The sequence below is a fragment of the Schistocerca americana genome, chromosome 6 (assembly GCF_021461395.2).
Source record: "Schistocerca americana isolate TAMUIC-IGC-003095 chromosome 6, iqSchAmer2.1, whole genome shotgun sequence".
In the NCBI taxonomy this organism is placed as follows: Eukaryota; Metazoa; Arthropoda; class Insecta; order Orthoptera; family Acrididae; genus Schistocerca; species Schistocerca americana.
In genome coordinates this window covers 89,370,505-89,384,142 of record NC_060124.1, presented here as the reverse complement: position 1 = coordinate 89,384,142, position 13,638 = coordinate 89,370,505, and the positions used below count along the sequence as shown (strand labels likewise).

The 13,638-nt window shown below is 38.1% G+C and overlaps 1 protein-coding gene across 2 annotated transcripts in view; it reads left to right on the top strand.

The window, feature by feature from the left end:
- The window catches only part of LOC124619272 (probable aminopeptidase NPEPL1), a 48,718-nt gene that overhangs the window by 574 nt on the left and 34,506 nt on the right, over positions 1–13,638 (top strand). For both annotated transcript variants that reach the window (XM_047145541.1, XM_047145542.1), the window contains exons 3-6: positions 75–257; positions 7,031–7,342; positions 9,105–9,332; positions 10,527–10,705. In XM_047145541.1, coding sequence (XP_047001497.1) covers positions 75–257; positions 7,031–7,342; positions 9,105–9,332; positions 10,527–10,705 — 902 coding nt within the window. The remainder of the gene's footprint in view (positions 1–74; positions 258–7,030; positions 7,343–9,104; positions 9,333–10,526; positions 10,706–13,638) is intronic.

Sequence of the window (13,638 nt, the reverse complement as noted above, 5' to 3'; positions counted from 1 at the left end):
TTGGTTTGACTGTATTATATTAATTCTTTTATTTTGGTTTTACGATCTGTTTGTGATTTTTTTTTTTCTTTCAGGTGTACAAGACAGCCTTAGCAAGTTTGCATCCGTCACCAACAGACAGCTGTTCGTTGTATCTCAACCTAGCAACACTTGCTGCTCTTCCTCTCAAATGTAGCCGTCATAACACTTCGTCGAGATCACATGCCCTTACCAAGCTGATTCGTAGCTCGACGGCAGGAGTTGAAGAATCGATTGTGGTGAATACTTCTTATTTGTTTTATAGTTGGTCCTATTTCCTGATTGTTCATTAAGCCCTCGGACACTTTAAAAATTGCTCAAGAATGGAAATGTCAAGTTCAAACTTCCTTTCGAACAAAAATCCGTCTAAGGCCCTGTATTTTCCGTGTTTGACAGTATGGGACTAAAACTCAGTTGGAAAAATCGTTGATTACCAAGGTATGTAAGTACCAGTATTTGAAACTATTAATTTCTGTTGCGGCTGGACACCGCTATTTCTACATGTTTCTGATAAAATTTAGGGATCAGAGCAGTAATCAGACCATGTTTAATGCTCTACTGAAAGCAACTACTATGTCCTACTCTCCTCTTTCTTTCTGGCAGTGCTCTTTTGTACACATGTAAAAAAAATATAGATCATCAGAGGAATTAATGTATCCTGTGGGAAGAAAGGGAAATGTATCTTTTGGCAAGAACAAGAGGAGATCGTGCAGTATCTGCACGTTTCAAAAACTACTCAAAATTACTAAGAAAAGCTATTAAAAATCAAGGAATATGCACATTATGTCAGTAATTCTGCCAATAGACTTACAGCTATATGGAATTTAATGAAATGAGAGACAGTACAACAAGCTACAGATCAAGGATAACATGGAATGGAAGTGCTACAATTGAAGAGTCACAAGCAGCAAATGTGTTTAATAATCACTTCTGAAATATAGTAGAAAATAAAAGTATTAACAGTTCAAAAGAACAACCACAGCAGTATGTTGAGAAGCAACTCTCATAGTATTCAGTCATTAAATATACTACTGATTTCTCCCGAGGGGGAAAAAAACCATACACATTCTCTTCATACAATGTAACCTTTTACAGTTGCTACTGACATCACTTCATAAATAAAAGCTTGTCTGGCTTTGATGGTGTTTCCAATAGAGTACAAAAGATTTGTACCCTTATAGTATGCCCATTCTTATCCGATACATGTAATGCATCACTAACTTAGTGTATTTTTCCAGAAAGACAGAAAACTGCCATTGTTAAACCCCTTTATCATAAAGATTATAGGAGCAATGTCAACAACTACCAACCTGTTTCACTGCTGACATCATTTTCCAAAATTTTGAGGTGATTTATTCTAGAATATTATCTCATTGTAGCAACAACAACATCCTCAGCAAATCATGGTTTGGGTTTCAGAAGAGTTGCACTACCGAGAATGTCATCTACATATTCACTCAGCAAATTTTACCAGTGCTAAATAATAAAATAGTGCCAGTTGGTATTTTCTATGACCTGTCAAAGGCATTTGATTGTGTGGATCACAGTATTCTCATAGATAAATGGAAGTTTTTTTTTTTATAATGGTGTAGCCAACCAATGGATAATATCATATCTAACCAAAAGAATGCAAGGAGCTGTACTTAGTAATTCAAGCCATATAGTCAGAGGACATAATTCTGAATGGGGAGAAGCCACATATGAGCTTCCCCAAAGTTCAATCGTAGGTTCACTATTGTTCCTCATATATGTAACCATGCATACTTAGAGTAACAGAAGAATGGTAAACAAAGTTCTTAAAAGTATCATTGGTTTTTTGTGAATGGTCTCACCCTGAGTTATATAAAACAAGTTCTGCACACATATGGGTGACACAGCAATGATAAGTGTAATATGACGAGGAAACAATAAATAGGTTGACAATTTCAAAATTCATAGGTGTCGTATTAATGAGAATTTAAATTGGAAAAAGCAAATCTTTTTAACTCCTACAAGAACTTAGTTCTGCCACACTTGCACTTAGAATCATTGCAAATGTTAAGGGAGAGAAAATCAGTATGTTGACATATTTTGCAATTTTTCATTCAGTAATATCATACAGAATAATGTTCTGTTCAGAAACATGCTGTATGAATAATATGTAGGACTCCCCCACTATCATCTTGTAGACATCTGTTTAAGGATTTGAGCATTCTTACTATGTTTCACAGTATACTTATGTCCTCATGGAGTGTGTTACAAATAATCCACTGCAGTTCAAAAGGAATAATGATGTTCATAATGACTATACACGAAGAAAAAATGACATTCATTATGCCACATTAAGGTTGCATTTAGCACTAAAAGGAGCGATTGACTGCAGGAAGCAGCACTCCCCTGAAAAGTATTCACTGAATTTGCCATTATGGAACAAGGTTTTTGAATTGGATATTTTAGAATTGGACCTACTCCCATTCTCTGTACTAAAGGCAGTCATAATTTATCGTGAAGTGTCTATTGTCGATAAATTGTGTTTGTGAGTCGTCCATTATCAACAGAGTCCTTATTGTAGTGACTTGCACTGAACATGACTTCAGGACACGAAGTTTGGGTAAAATAATTATTGCCCTGGTTGTTTAGGCTGCAACTTAACTTATGATAAGTTGCTATAAACAGTACATCAGAATATTTCTTTGTCTGCATTTTACAAATTTTAAGTGATAACAACTGTGTGGTAGTGCATACTAATTGCTTTAAATAGGACGACTTTTCTGACTTGACGGAATTATGTAAGTGTCCAATTCCACTCATCTGCTTTGACCCATGACATCATCAATATGGTGGAAATGGCTATTCTAAGCGTCTCCAGTATGGTGCCAATGATGTGCTCTACATACACACAGCAACAAACATGAAAACAGCTATAAATAAATAAGACAATAACATCTCCCTCCTAAAATACAATCAAACTAATGGGACAACTGCGGGAAACTGGCAGTTTTAGTGAGGGGACAAGCTAAGTATAACAGTAAAAAAAAAACACTCCACACTCCCAAAACACACAAAATGACGAACAAAAAAATAATTACAAAATTTACAGGAATCTGACACTTCCCTTGACCTGTATAGGCAACTGCAGCTGACGATACCAAAACACCAACGCCTACAGCAAACACTATGGAAATTGGAATCAGACATTTCCCTTGACCACAGCTGATGATACCAAAACACCAATACCTACACATAAAACTACAAAAATGAGAATTGGTCATTTCCCTTGACCTATATAGGTCAACCATAGCTATTAATAGAAAAAAACCAACAACTACGAAAGACAAAACCACACACACACACACACACACACACACACACACACACGGCACCATCAAACACAACAAGACAACATCTACAAACACAGCCAACTCATAAACTCTGTGCCTTAATGACGTCGCATACCATAATGTCCTTACACTATGGGTCAAAGCAGACAAGTGGAATCGGACGCTTCTGTTGACCCAGCTTGACTACTCATCAGTATGCACTGTTTGTGTCCATAGGATTTGCATGCTAAAGGTTTTTACTGTCTAAAATCTAGAGTTATGTACCCACAGTCACTAAGTGCATTGTCACTTAATTTATTATGTAAAAGAGGCAAATTGGGAAGTAAAATACTATCATAATGTGGGAGTCGTTTGTCAGGGACAGAAAATCAGCACAATATGATTTTCTAATGACAGCAGTAGTTGCCAGGAGTGAACAGCAATTGAATCGGGTTCTTAATGAATTGGAATGTATGTTGGCTGATGGCTGTAAGTGCAAACTGGTACAAGAGACTAGAAAAGGTGGACAAATTTTTCTGTTTCGGGACTAGAATAATAAAGATTGAAGATACATGAAAGACATATCACCAAGTACTGCATAGAGCAAAAGGGCTGTCTTTGAAAATTAACAGTCACTAACATCCAAATATTTAAGCTTTATTACCAGGAAAAGATTCATAAAAAACGTGTTTTTAGAGAACAGCTCTATAAGGCAAGAAACATGGGGAAAGGGGAAGTTAGAAATGAAATGATTAGTATAAGATTTTGAAAGGTGATTTTACAAGAGACTGTTCAAACAGTGGGTGGAGTGATCAAGTAAAGAAAGAAGATATTTTGGATTGAGTCAAAGAGAAAAAATGTCAGAACAGGAAATAAAAAGAGCAAATGCAGAAGCACGTATTATGACATGAGTCACTGTTGAAATCTGTTGTTAGAGATGTGAAAGATGGAAAGAATTGCAGAAGCAGCCCTAGATATGAGTGCATTAAGGCAAATCATCAGTGCTGTGGGATGCGACACTTGTGCTGAAATAAAGACGATAGCTGCCAACTGACAGGAATTTATATTTCGTGTCAACCCAATATACTGTTTATGACTGAAACTAAAAGGTAGAAAGATTAGAGTTTAATGTCCCATCAACATCTTGGTAATTTCTGATGGAGCACAAGCTCGGATTACAGAAGGATGGAGAAGGAAATCGCCTATGCCCTGTTCTAAAGAGCCATCCCAGCATTTCCTGGAGTAGTTTAGGGAAATCACAGAAAACCTAAATCTGGATGGCCGCATGGGAATTTGAACCACCTTCCTCCTGAATAAGAGTCGAGCATGCTGATCACTGCACCATCTCACTTGGGCCAAAACAAAAACTCTCTCCAAGTTATATTGTGTAGCTTGAGAACACACTTCATAAATAATGAAGAATTTGATAAAAATCAAAATAGTGAACGAAAGGAGGAAATGTGAAATTAACTGATAAGACATGCTCAAGAATAAGAAAATTTAATAATGAAAAAAGCATAAGGGAAAGAGATGTTTTGTGATGTATCTTTTAAAGTTTTAATAAAAAGAAGGGAGCATATGAGCAGATAGTGGAAGATGTAAATCTTTTATTAATAATTTAGGAGTAAAGGTGACAACCTGCAGAATAGTTGAGATGTTGAGGCCTCAATGGGCACATAAAAAAGACTGAAGACCTTGCTAGCTTTCAGATGAATCTTTTTTGATTTACAACGCACACGCATACCTGCAAGGCTATGTTGTGCCAGCTGAATACATTGTACCCAGTCTGCAGCCCTGCAGCTTGACTAAGTTGAGGAACTGTGTCAGTTGATGGCCGAGGGGAGAAAGGAGGTGGCAGTGGGAGGGAGGGTTGAGAAGGTGTGGCTGACACCCAGGGAGAGAGGGAGCAGGTGCACAGGATAGAAATGCAATTTCTTACCAGTGCAGATTACCTCAAACAGCAGGCAATGACAATGATACATACTAGTGGGTAAAAGTGCACTTATGGTGTCTGCAGCTTTTTCTATTGCATGCTGCTCTTGATAACAATTTATGTGATGAATCGTGGGAAGTCGACACAATGAATTATGAGTCAGGTGTAGATAGCCATTGAGATTCTCATTTGTAATGTCCTATCATTTGTCAGTAAAGTTAGCTAGTATTTTATTCTTTTAGGTTATAATTTAACCATAGTGTCAGAATTTCTGTCAAAACCGTGGATCAGACATACAGGTAGGTTATATCTTGGGCTACACTATCAGTTTATTACAGCAGTGATATTTTTGGGTTGATACTTGTTGGATTCGCCAACCAACAAGCAGATTAGAAAACTATAACTTAACCCAGGCTTCAGGTTATGTTACAGGTCAGTCAGTCAGCCCATGTAGTTTTTTGAGTCACCAAAGAAATGCAAAAATCAGTAATCAACTTTAATATTAATATAACCAGGCCATTAACATTATTCTAGCACTTTCAATATCTGAAACAAATGTAATCAATTTGTATCTTTTGCTGAAAGAAGCCATTATACTCAGTGATTATCATTGGCTTTGACCAATGTCAGTGTATTACCAGTACCAACAAGCAACACAAGACCTGACATAAGTGTATTTTAGCCAATGAGTGAACTGGGAGGAAGTAAGACAATAGAGAAAGAGGAAACTGTTGGGAAGATGGCTTGGGGTGCAGGTTGAACGATATTAGGGCGCTCGTGTCAAACGTCCACACACTTACTGTATGGGTCATATCCTTTGGAAGACCTGTCTGATACACCCATCCAGCACACCTCCAGTTCCGTCATAGGCTTCTCCTATCCCATCAGAGCCAGGGCCACCTGAGAATGCAGTCATGTTGTATACAGGTATGGTGCAGTTTCTGCACAGCATTTTATGTGGACATGACCACCATTCAACTGTGTACTTGAATGGATGGCAACCAACCAAATTGTGACCAAGAAAAGAGCTGAATGCTCAGTGGCAGAATACGTCACTGAGCACAACATGCTCTATTCCAGTGGCTGCTTCACAGCCCATGCCATCTGGATCCCCACCACCACCACCCCCACCCTCACCACCTCTCAGATACATAGATGGGGGTGATCCTTGCAACATTTTCTTTGTTCTCATAATGCTCCTGGCACAATGCCTGCTAGCCTCCTGCCCCTCACCTTCACCCACTTACACTGTGCCCCAGAACCCTAATTCTGCTCATGCTGCATGCTCACCCACATCCTCATGGTGTCTCCTTCTTCTCTATAGCCCCTCAAATTCACTCATCGTCATTGCGTACTACAAGAACTCACCACTGGCGTGTTGCATTCCTGTACTTTACACTCTCTGTCGCATTCCTATCCTATGCACCTGCTGCCTGCCTCCAAACTCCCAACTGTCCTTCCTACTCCCCACCTTATCTCTTCCATCATCCCCTCCACCTCACACCATACCTCACCCTGCATCCAATCAGAGTGTGTGTGTGTGTGTGTGTGTGTGTGTGTGTGTGTGTGTGTGTGTGAGAGAGAGAGAGAGAGAGAGAGATATCCTCACAAAGAGTATTATGGAGACCTGTAACTATTCTGCATTGAAATTAAATGTCAAATGTAGAAGTACGTTAGTGTGTTATTGTTTTGCATGCTGTATCTAACATTGATTACATTATTGTATCCAGACCTTCTAGATAAGAATTTTAAATGTGTACTATGTCATTTATGTATGCAGATCGTATGTGAGCGGAAGGATGTATTTGCATCAGCGTGTGCCGTGGCGCGTGCCTATCCGCTGTATTCTGCAAAGTCGCCAGGTTCATCACAGGACTGTAAAACACCAACTGTAGTAAATGTTGAATTCCTCTTGGTTCCTGAGTCAATTGCTGATGGGGCGAATGGTGCTGAAGATGAGAGTGAGTCTGAAGATCTGCATTTAAGCCAAGAAGATTTGCGTTGCCTTGAAAGTGCAGCATCTGGTGTTCGACTTGCAGCCAAAATTGTTGATATGCCTTGCAATGTAATGAATGTGGATCACTTCCTCAAGGTATGTAACATATGTAAGGTTTAATGCCTTACAGTTACATGTAGAATGTTGTAGTTAGTTCTGTTTGTTTTTTCTCTAATGTCACTTCTGTTTAAGAGGCATACATTCTTAAAGCTTGTTCTCTAATGCTATTTCTGTTGAAGAGACGTACATCCTTAAAACAACAGACGAAGAGAGAATTGATTGTTCGTATCTCCTATATTAGTAAAACACACACACACACACACACACACACACACACACACACACACACGCTCTGTATTGATCTTTGAAAGTGTATATTGCTTTTTTTTGTGATTACATGTACTTCCATACTGTACAAAAACTATAAAGTGCATGGCAGATTGTATGACCCACAGAACTGTGTGTTAGTGTTTCTATTTCGTATGCATTTGGAGTACAGGAAGATTTGCTGCTTAAAATACCAATATTTATGGGCTAATTAGACTAATCTTGTCATCACAGTTCTTTTGAGAATGATATATAGAAGGCCTTGTTCAATTTAGCCTTTTGTTTAGTTGCATAGGTGGACCACGTCTCCAAGTAGGTAGTGGTGGTGGAGGCGGCAGCGTCACTTACATAGAAGAAATAGGGGAACGACAGAAAACATAAAGAATTGCATTGTGTTACTTCCCTTCTTTACCTTATTTTTGGAGTTTGTCTGTTATTTGTAGGTGGTTGGGTGCATTACAAAAATGGTTAACACCTTTTAAACATAGTATAATTTACCTGATCATACTGCCTGAAGCAAACATGCCTAATATTTTATAATTTTAAACTTCTACTCCGAGTAAGTAAGAATTATTTGAATAAAATGGTTCAGGAAAGGAAGCCTCTGGTGCTTTATTAATCAAAGTGAGCAGTGCACTTTCCTAACTTGTCTGTTTCAGTGTTCACGTAATCAAAAAGTAATACTTTCTCCATTCATATTAAAGTTTGGCATTGCTCATATTGTTTAAAGTTTCAATTAAATAGGCTAGATTGTCACTTTGTGTTGCCATAATTTTTAAACTTGTATGCATAGCCACTTCCATGATATCTGGATTGTTAAACGCAAATTTGTTCTGTCACAGTTCACTGAAAATTAATCACCCTAACCTACACACGTTGACATATGAGTCTACCTATTTTTACCTGACTGTTTGGTGAATTGCCTTTCTGTAAGAATTTGTAATTAATTAGCAAACTATCACAGCTCTCACATACATGTCTGTATGTGATTACAGCACTTAGTTGTCTCTTCTTGGTCTCAGTATTGAAACTCAAACCACAGTGGAGACATAGCTGTTAGCAGAATTCCCTGTACTCGGAAGGCACACTAGCATACAAGATGTAGAAAATGTTGCAAAACCTGCTGTATATTCAAGAAAGTACTCCCCTAATTTTTCTACTACATTCATTCCTGTGATACCAGCTGCTGTTGTGCACAATGCTTCACGACCCTTGAACATACAGAAATCCTTGACTTTCTCATAGTGGTCAAATATGATCATATTTTGATGTAAACATAATAAAGTGAAAGAAAAAACTCACACTCATGTAAAAATGTTACAGACCATTTATCTGTGTAAGCAAATGGTAATCTTATTTAATGATAAACAAAAGACCATTGTATGAATATTTCATGTAAGCTGTCTCAGGGCAAGACTTTCTGCTCAAGCTGTATCTTTCTAATGTGTACTCTGCACATACAGACACCATGTTCTGTGAAAATCTGCCAACAGCATGTGTATAGAAATTTTTGCAAATTGCTTTTGTTTAGGAAGTGGGAGCTGTAGCTGCTGCATACCCGGGAGTGCGACTAACTGTCATTCGAGGCAAAGAGCTGGAGGCCCGCGGTTTTGGTGGAATCTACGGAGTCGGAAAGGCAGCAGCTGTTGGGCCAGCTCTTGCTGTGCTGTCCCATGAACCGCAGGGTGCGACTGAGACAGTTGCCTGGGTAGGCAAGGGCATCGTTTATGACACCGGTGGACTCAGCATCAAGGGAAAAGTGAGTGATCCAGAACTGACGTCAAAAGGGTAAGGTGAGAAGAACTCAGTAACAGAACACCGACTAGAAAAAGTTGAGGAGACAGGCACATCACATTATTTTTAAATTATGTCTTTTTGGTGTTATCTTGGGGCATCCAAATGTACTGTGTAAAATTTGTTTTTTAATGCTTTAAAAGTGGGCACATTTGAGATGAAGTAACTAGCATGGGTGAATTTTCGAGGGATGGCTTTAGTACTGAAAATTCACCCAGAAGTCTGTGTAGTGTTTGATATGGACAGGAGGTCTCATTTCAGTCAGTATATAGAATTCTTGTTTGAAACTTCTATCACATCTAATTATGTGTTTGGTATGGATATTATTAAAATGCAAGTAGGGAACCTTGTGCTGTCTAGCAATGGAGGGGGGGGGGGGGGGGGGGGAGTGGAAAAGCTCACCATCCATTTTATAAAGAAGACACCATTAGCATATATGTCAAGGATTTCTTTTTAGAGGCAGACACATTTTTTCAATAATTCTCTCTCATTGTCCAAATCTAAGTTCCATCCATAACAGAATAAATTCAGCATAACCGATTGTTGAACAATGTTACAATATTCCAGCATGTAAACTTTAGTTGTGATGGGTATTCGTCATTTTGCAAAACAAAAAATACTTCATCATGTGGCTAGAGGTTTCTGGGAGAGTACACTAGTATTCTTCATTGCATCATAGCTCATCGGGGGGGGGGGGGGGGGGGGGGGGGGGGAGATAGGGAATCCCAACTCAAAGAGCACATAATCCAGGGTAAAACCATGAAATGAATTAAGATTAAATGTGTTTTATTTAAATTTCAGAAATATTTTATCTTTCCTGACATTCATAGAATTGGAAGTTGGTTAACTAATGGTGTATGGAAGAGGTTTAGCTTACACAATTGGCAGTAAATGCTAACCAAACATCAGCCCATATAGTCAGTAACAGTCAGCTCTACATTTCTGAGTAACTGACCTTATATCTTCATGACTGTCAAAATATAATGCAAAGATAAAGATAGATAATAATTTCTGCTTTGCTAAGTGTAATGGGACTGAAATATATTTAGTGTAGATGAAGTACTGTCTATAATACATTAGCTTTAGTGACACTGATTTCACATTCACGATGAGCTGAATGTACAATATTTGTATGAATATGTTAATTCTTTGATTCCAGACTACTATGCCAGGCATGAAGCGTGACTGTGGTGGAGCAGCTGCCATACTTGGTGCGTTCATGGCAGCAGTTGAGAGGGGCTTTGCACAGAATTTACATGCTGTTTTCTGTCTAGCAGAAAATGCTGTGGGTCCTGATGCAACACGTCCAGATGACGTCCACACTCTTTATTCTGGCAGGTGAGCATCATTTCTCCATGTAAAACAACTTAAAATTTTCTATTTGTATTTCCTCAGAAAGGAGTTATTATTATGTATTTGCATTTCAGTGTTTAGTGGAAAAATAGGCCATTTTAGTATATCTGTACTCTTGAGAATATACATTTGAATATAAATAAGTTAGGGATACAGAAAATCACTCAATGCTTCTCCTCTTCAGTGTGTGGTCCTTTACTCCTAAATTATTTACATTCTGCCAGGACTTTTCCTTGTTATAAATTTGAAATATTTTTCTTTCACTATAGTATGCTACTACCCTGCAAATATAGACAAAAATAAAATAATAAAAACCTAACTTTTCAGCTCAAAAATTTAAAAGAAAAAATGAGGAAAATTAAAAATCAGTTCTCTGAAGCAGAGATCCACAGTGAATTAAATGTTATTAACAGTGCTCACAGTATTGGCATTGCACATGTAGTTGATAGATAATATTGAGCAACAAATCAGTATCTTGTATAACTTTCTCTAGTTACAGTGCAACCCTGCAGTTGAGCTTAGACGCAATCATAGGCTTGTTACAAAATTCTACTCGGTATACTAAAATGTTATGGTTTAATAAAATCCCACTTGCATAGACGGAGCCTGACCTTCATAATAGAAAGCAGATTGTCTTTCTGACAGACTGTCATGGGCATGAAACTAATCTTGGAATGAATTGTGTAACCTAGGGGATTTTGAAGGATTTAGAAGTGTATATTACTAGGCAGAAGACAGTTACTGCCCACAGGAAAATTAAAGAGGCCTTTGGAGAAAAGAAAAGCTGCAGTATGAATATCAAGAGCTTCGATGAAAAACCAGTCCTAAGCAAAGAGTGGGAAGCTAAATGATGGAGTATGTAGATGACCTACTGAAGGGAAATATACTTGAAGGCAATATTATGGAAATGGAAGAGGAGATGGGAGATATGATACTGCAAGAATAATTTGCCAGAGCACTGAAACACCTAAGCCGAAACCAGACCCCAGGAACTAAGACATTCTGTCGAAACTACTGATAGCCAGGGGAGAGCCAGCCATGACAAAGAAAGGTTTGGAGTAGGAATTATAGTTGAGAGAGAAGACATAAAATCTTTGAAGTTTGGCAGTGAGATTGTAATTCTGTCAGAGACAGCAAAGGACTTCGAAGAACAGCTGGATGGAATGAGCAGTGCCTTGAAAGCAGGATAAAGACTAACATCACCAAAAGCAAAACAAAGGTAATGGAATGTAATCAAATTGAATTAGGTGTGCTCAAGGAATTAGATTAAGAAATGAGGCACTGACAGCAGTAGATGAGTTTACCTTTTTGGGCAGCAAAATAACTGATGATGGCTGAAGTTGAGTGGATATATAAAGTGTAGACTGGCAGTGGCAAGAAAAGTGTTTCTGAAGAAGAGAAATTTGTTAACATTGGATACAGATTTAAGCATAGGGAAGTCTTTTCTGAAAGTATTTGTATGGGCTGTAGCCGTGTATGAAGTATTTTGTATAGGTATGTGATCAGAGGCTTTGTATAGGGTTTAGCCATATATGGAAGCGAAACAGCTACAATAAACAGTTTAGACAAGGAGCAAATAGAAGCTTTTGAAATGTGGTGCTACAGAAGAATACTGAAGATTAGCTGGATATATCACAAAACTGATGAGGAGGTACCGATTTGAATTGAGGAGAAGAGAAATTCGTGGCACCAATCGTATCGGTCAATAGGACCCATGGTGAGACATAAAGGGATCACCAATTTAGTACTTGAGGGAAGTGTGGAGCTAAAAATCACAGAATGGGGTCAAGAGATGAATCCAGTAAGCAGATTCAAAAGGATGTGTTTGCAGTAGTCATTTAGAGATGGAGGCATGCACAGGATAGAGTAACAGGGAGAGCTGCAGCAAATCTATTATCACACTGAAGACCACAGTAACAACCACTATGGAACCCCCACAAAAAATCTTGACCTACATAAATGATCTTCCAGTGACTTTACAGAGTAGTTCAAAAACTGCTATATTTGCTCATAACTCAGGCATACTAATCAAGGGTCCAGACTGAACCTTGGCGAACAAAGTTCAGGTGATGACTGAACGGGCATGTAGCTGGTTATCAGCATACAATTTCAAACTAGCAAAAATGACCTGCTAGCACCAGAAGTAGGCATTAATAGTCATTCATTAAATGAAATTTCGTAGGGTCCAGCTGGATTACAAATTAAAATGGAATCAACACACACACAAACAAACAAATTAAGACGCTGAGTTACATGTGTTACACCCTTGGATCTCTCATTACATTGAGCGAAGGACAAGGAGACTGTGGTAGCTTTATTTACATATTTTCACTCCTTATTGTCTTGCGGAATTAGCTTCAGGGAGAGGGCACTTAATGTAAATAAACTATTTATTCACCTGGCACTAGCAGTAAGGATATTGTGTAAAGCAGATAACCAAACATTTTGCAGAACTCGATTTAAGGATTTATGAATTTTTATAGTTCCTTCCCGCTACATCTATTCTTTAATACATCGTGCTAGTAAAAATCAGCTTCACCTGAAAGTGGGTTGTGTAATCACAATGGAAGACAAAAATTATTTGCACTTTGACTTTGCCTTCTTTTGTAGGGTTCAGAGCGTAGTTGTGTGCATGACGGTCTCCCATCTCACACAAAGCAATACACTTAGAATCCTTACAAGTTCAGATGAATATTAATAATATATATCATTAACACTTTTTCTATAAATTATCTGAATATTGAGACTCAAAGATTGAAAATTTCTGTTAGTACAGGGCAAATACCAGTGTTCACTGTAATGCAGCATGACAAATAGTAAGGTACTGTAAACAGGACTTGGTGTTTACAGATGTAGGTAACTATTCACCGTGAAAAACACTAGTGTAATAAAGTAAATATTAAGGTATGAGATAACCT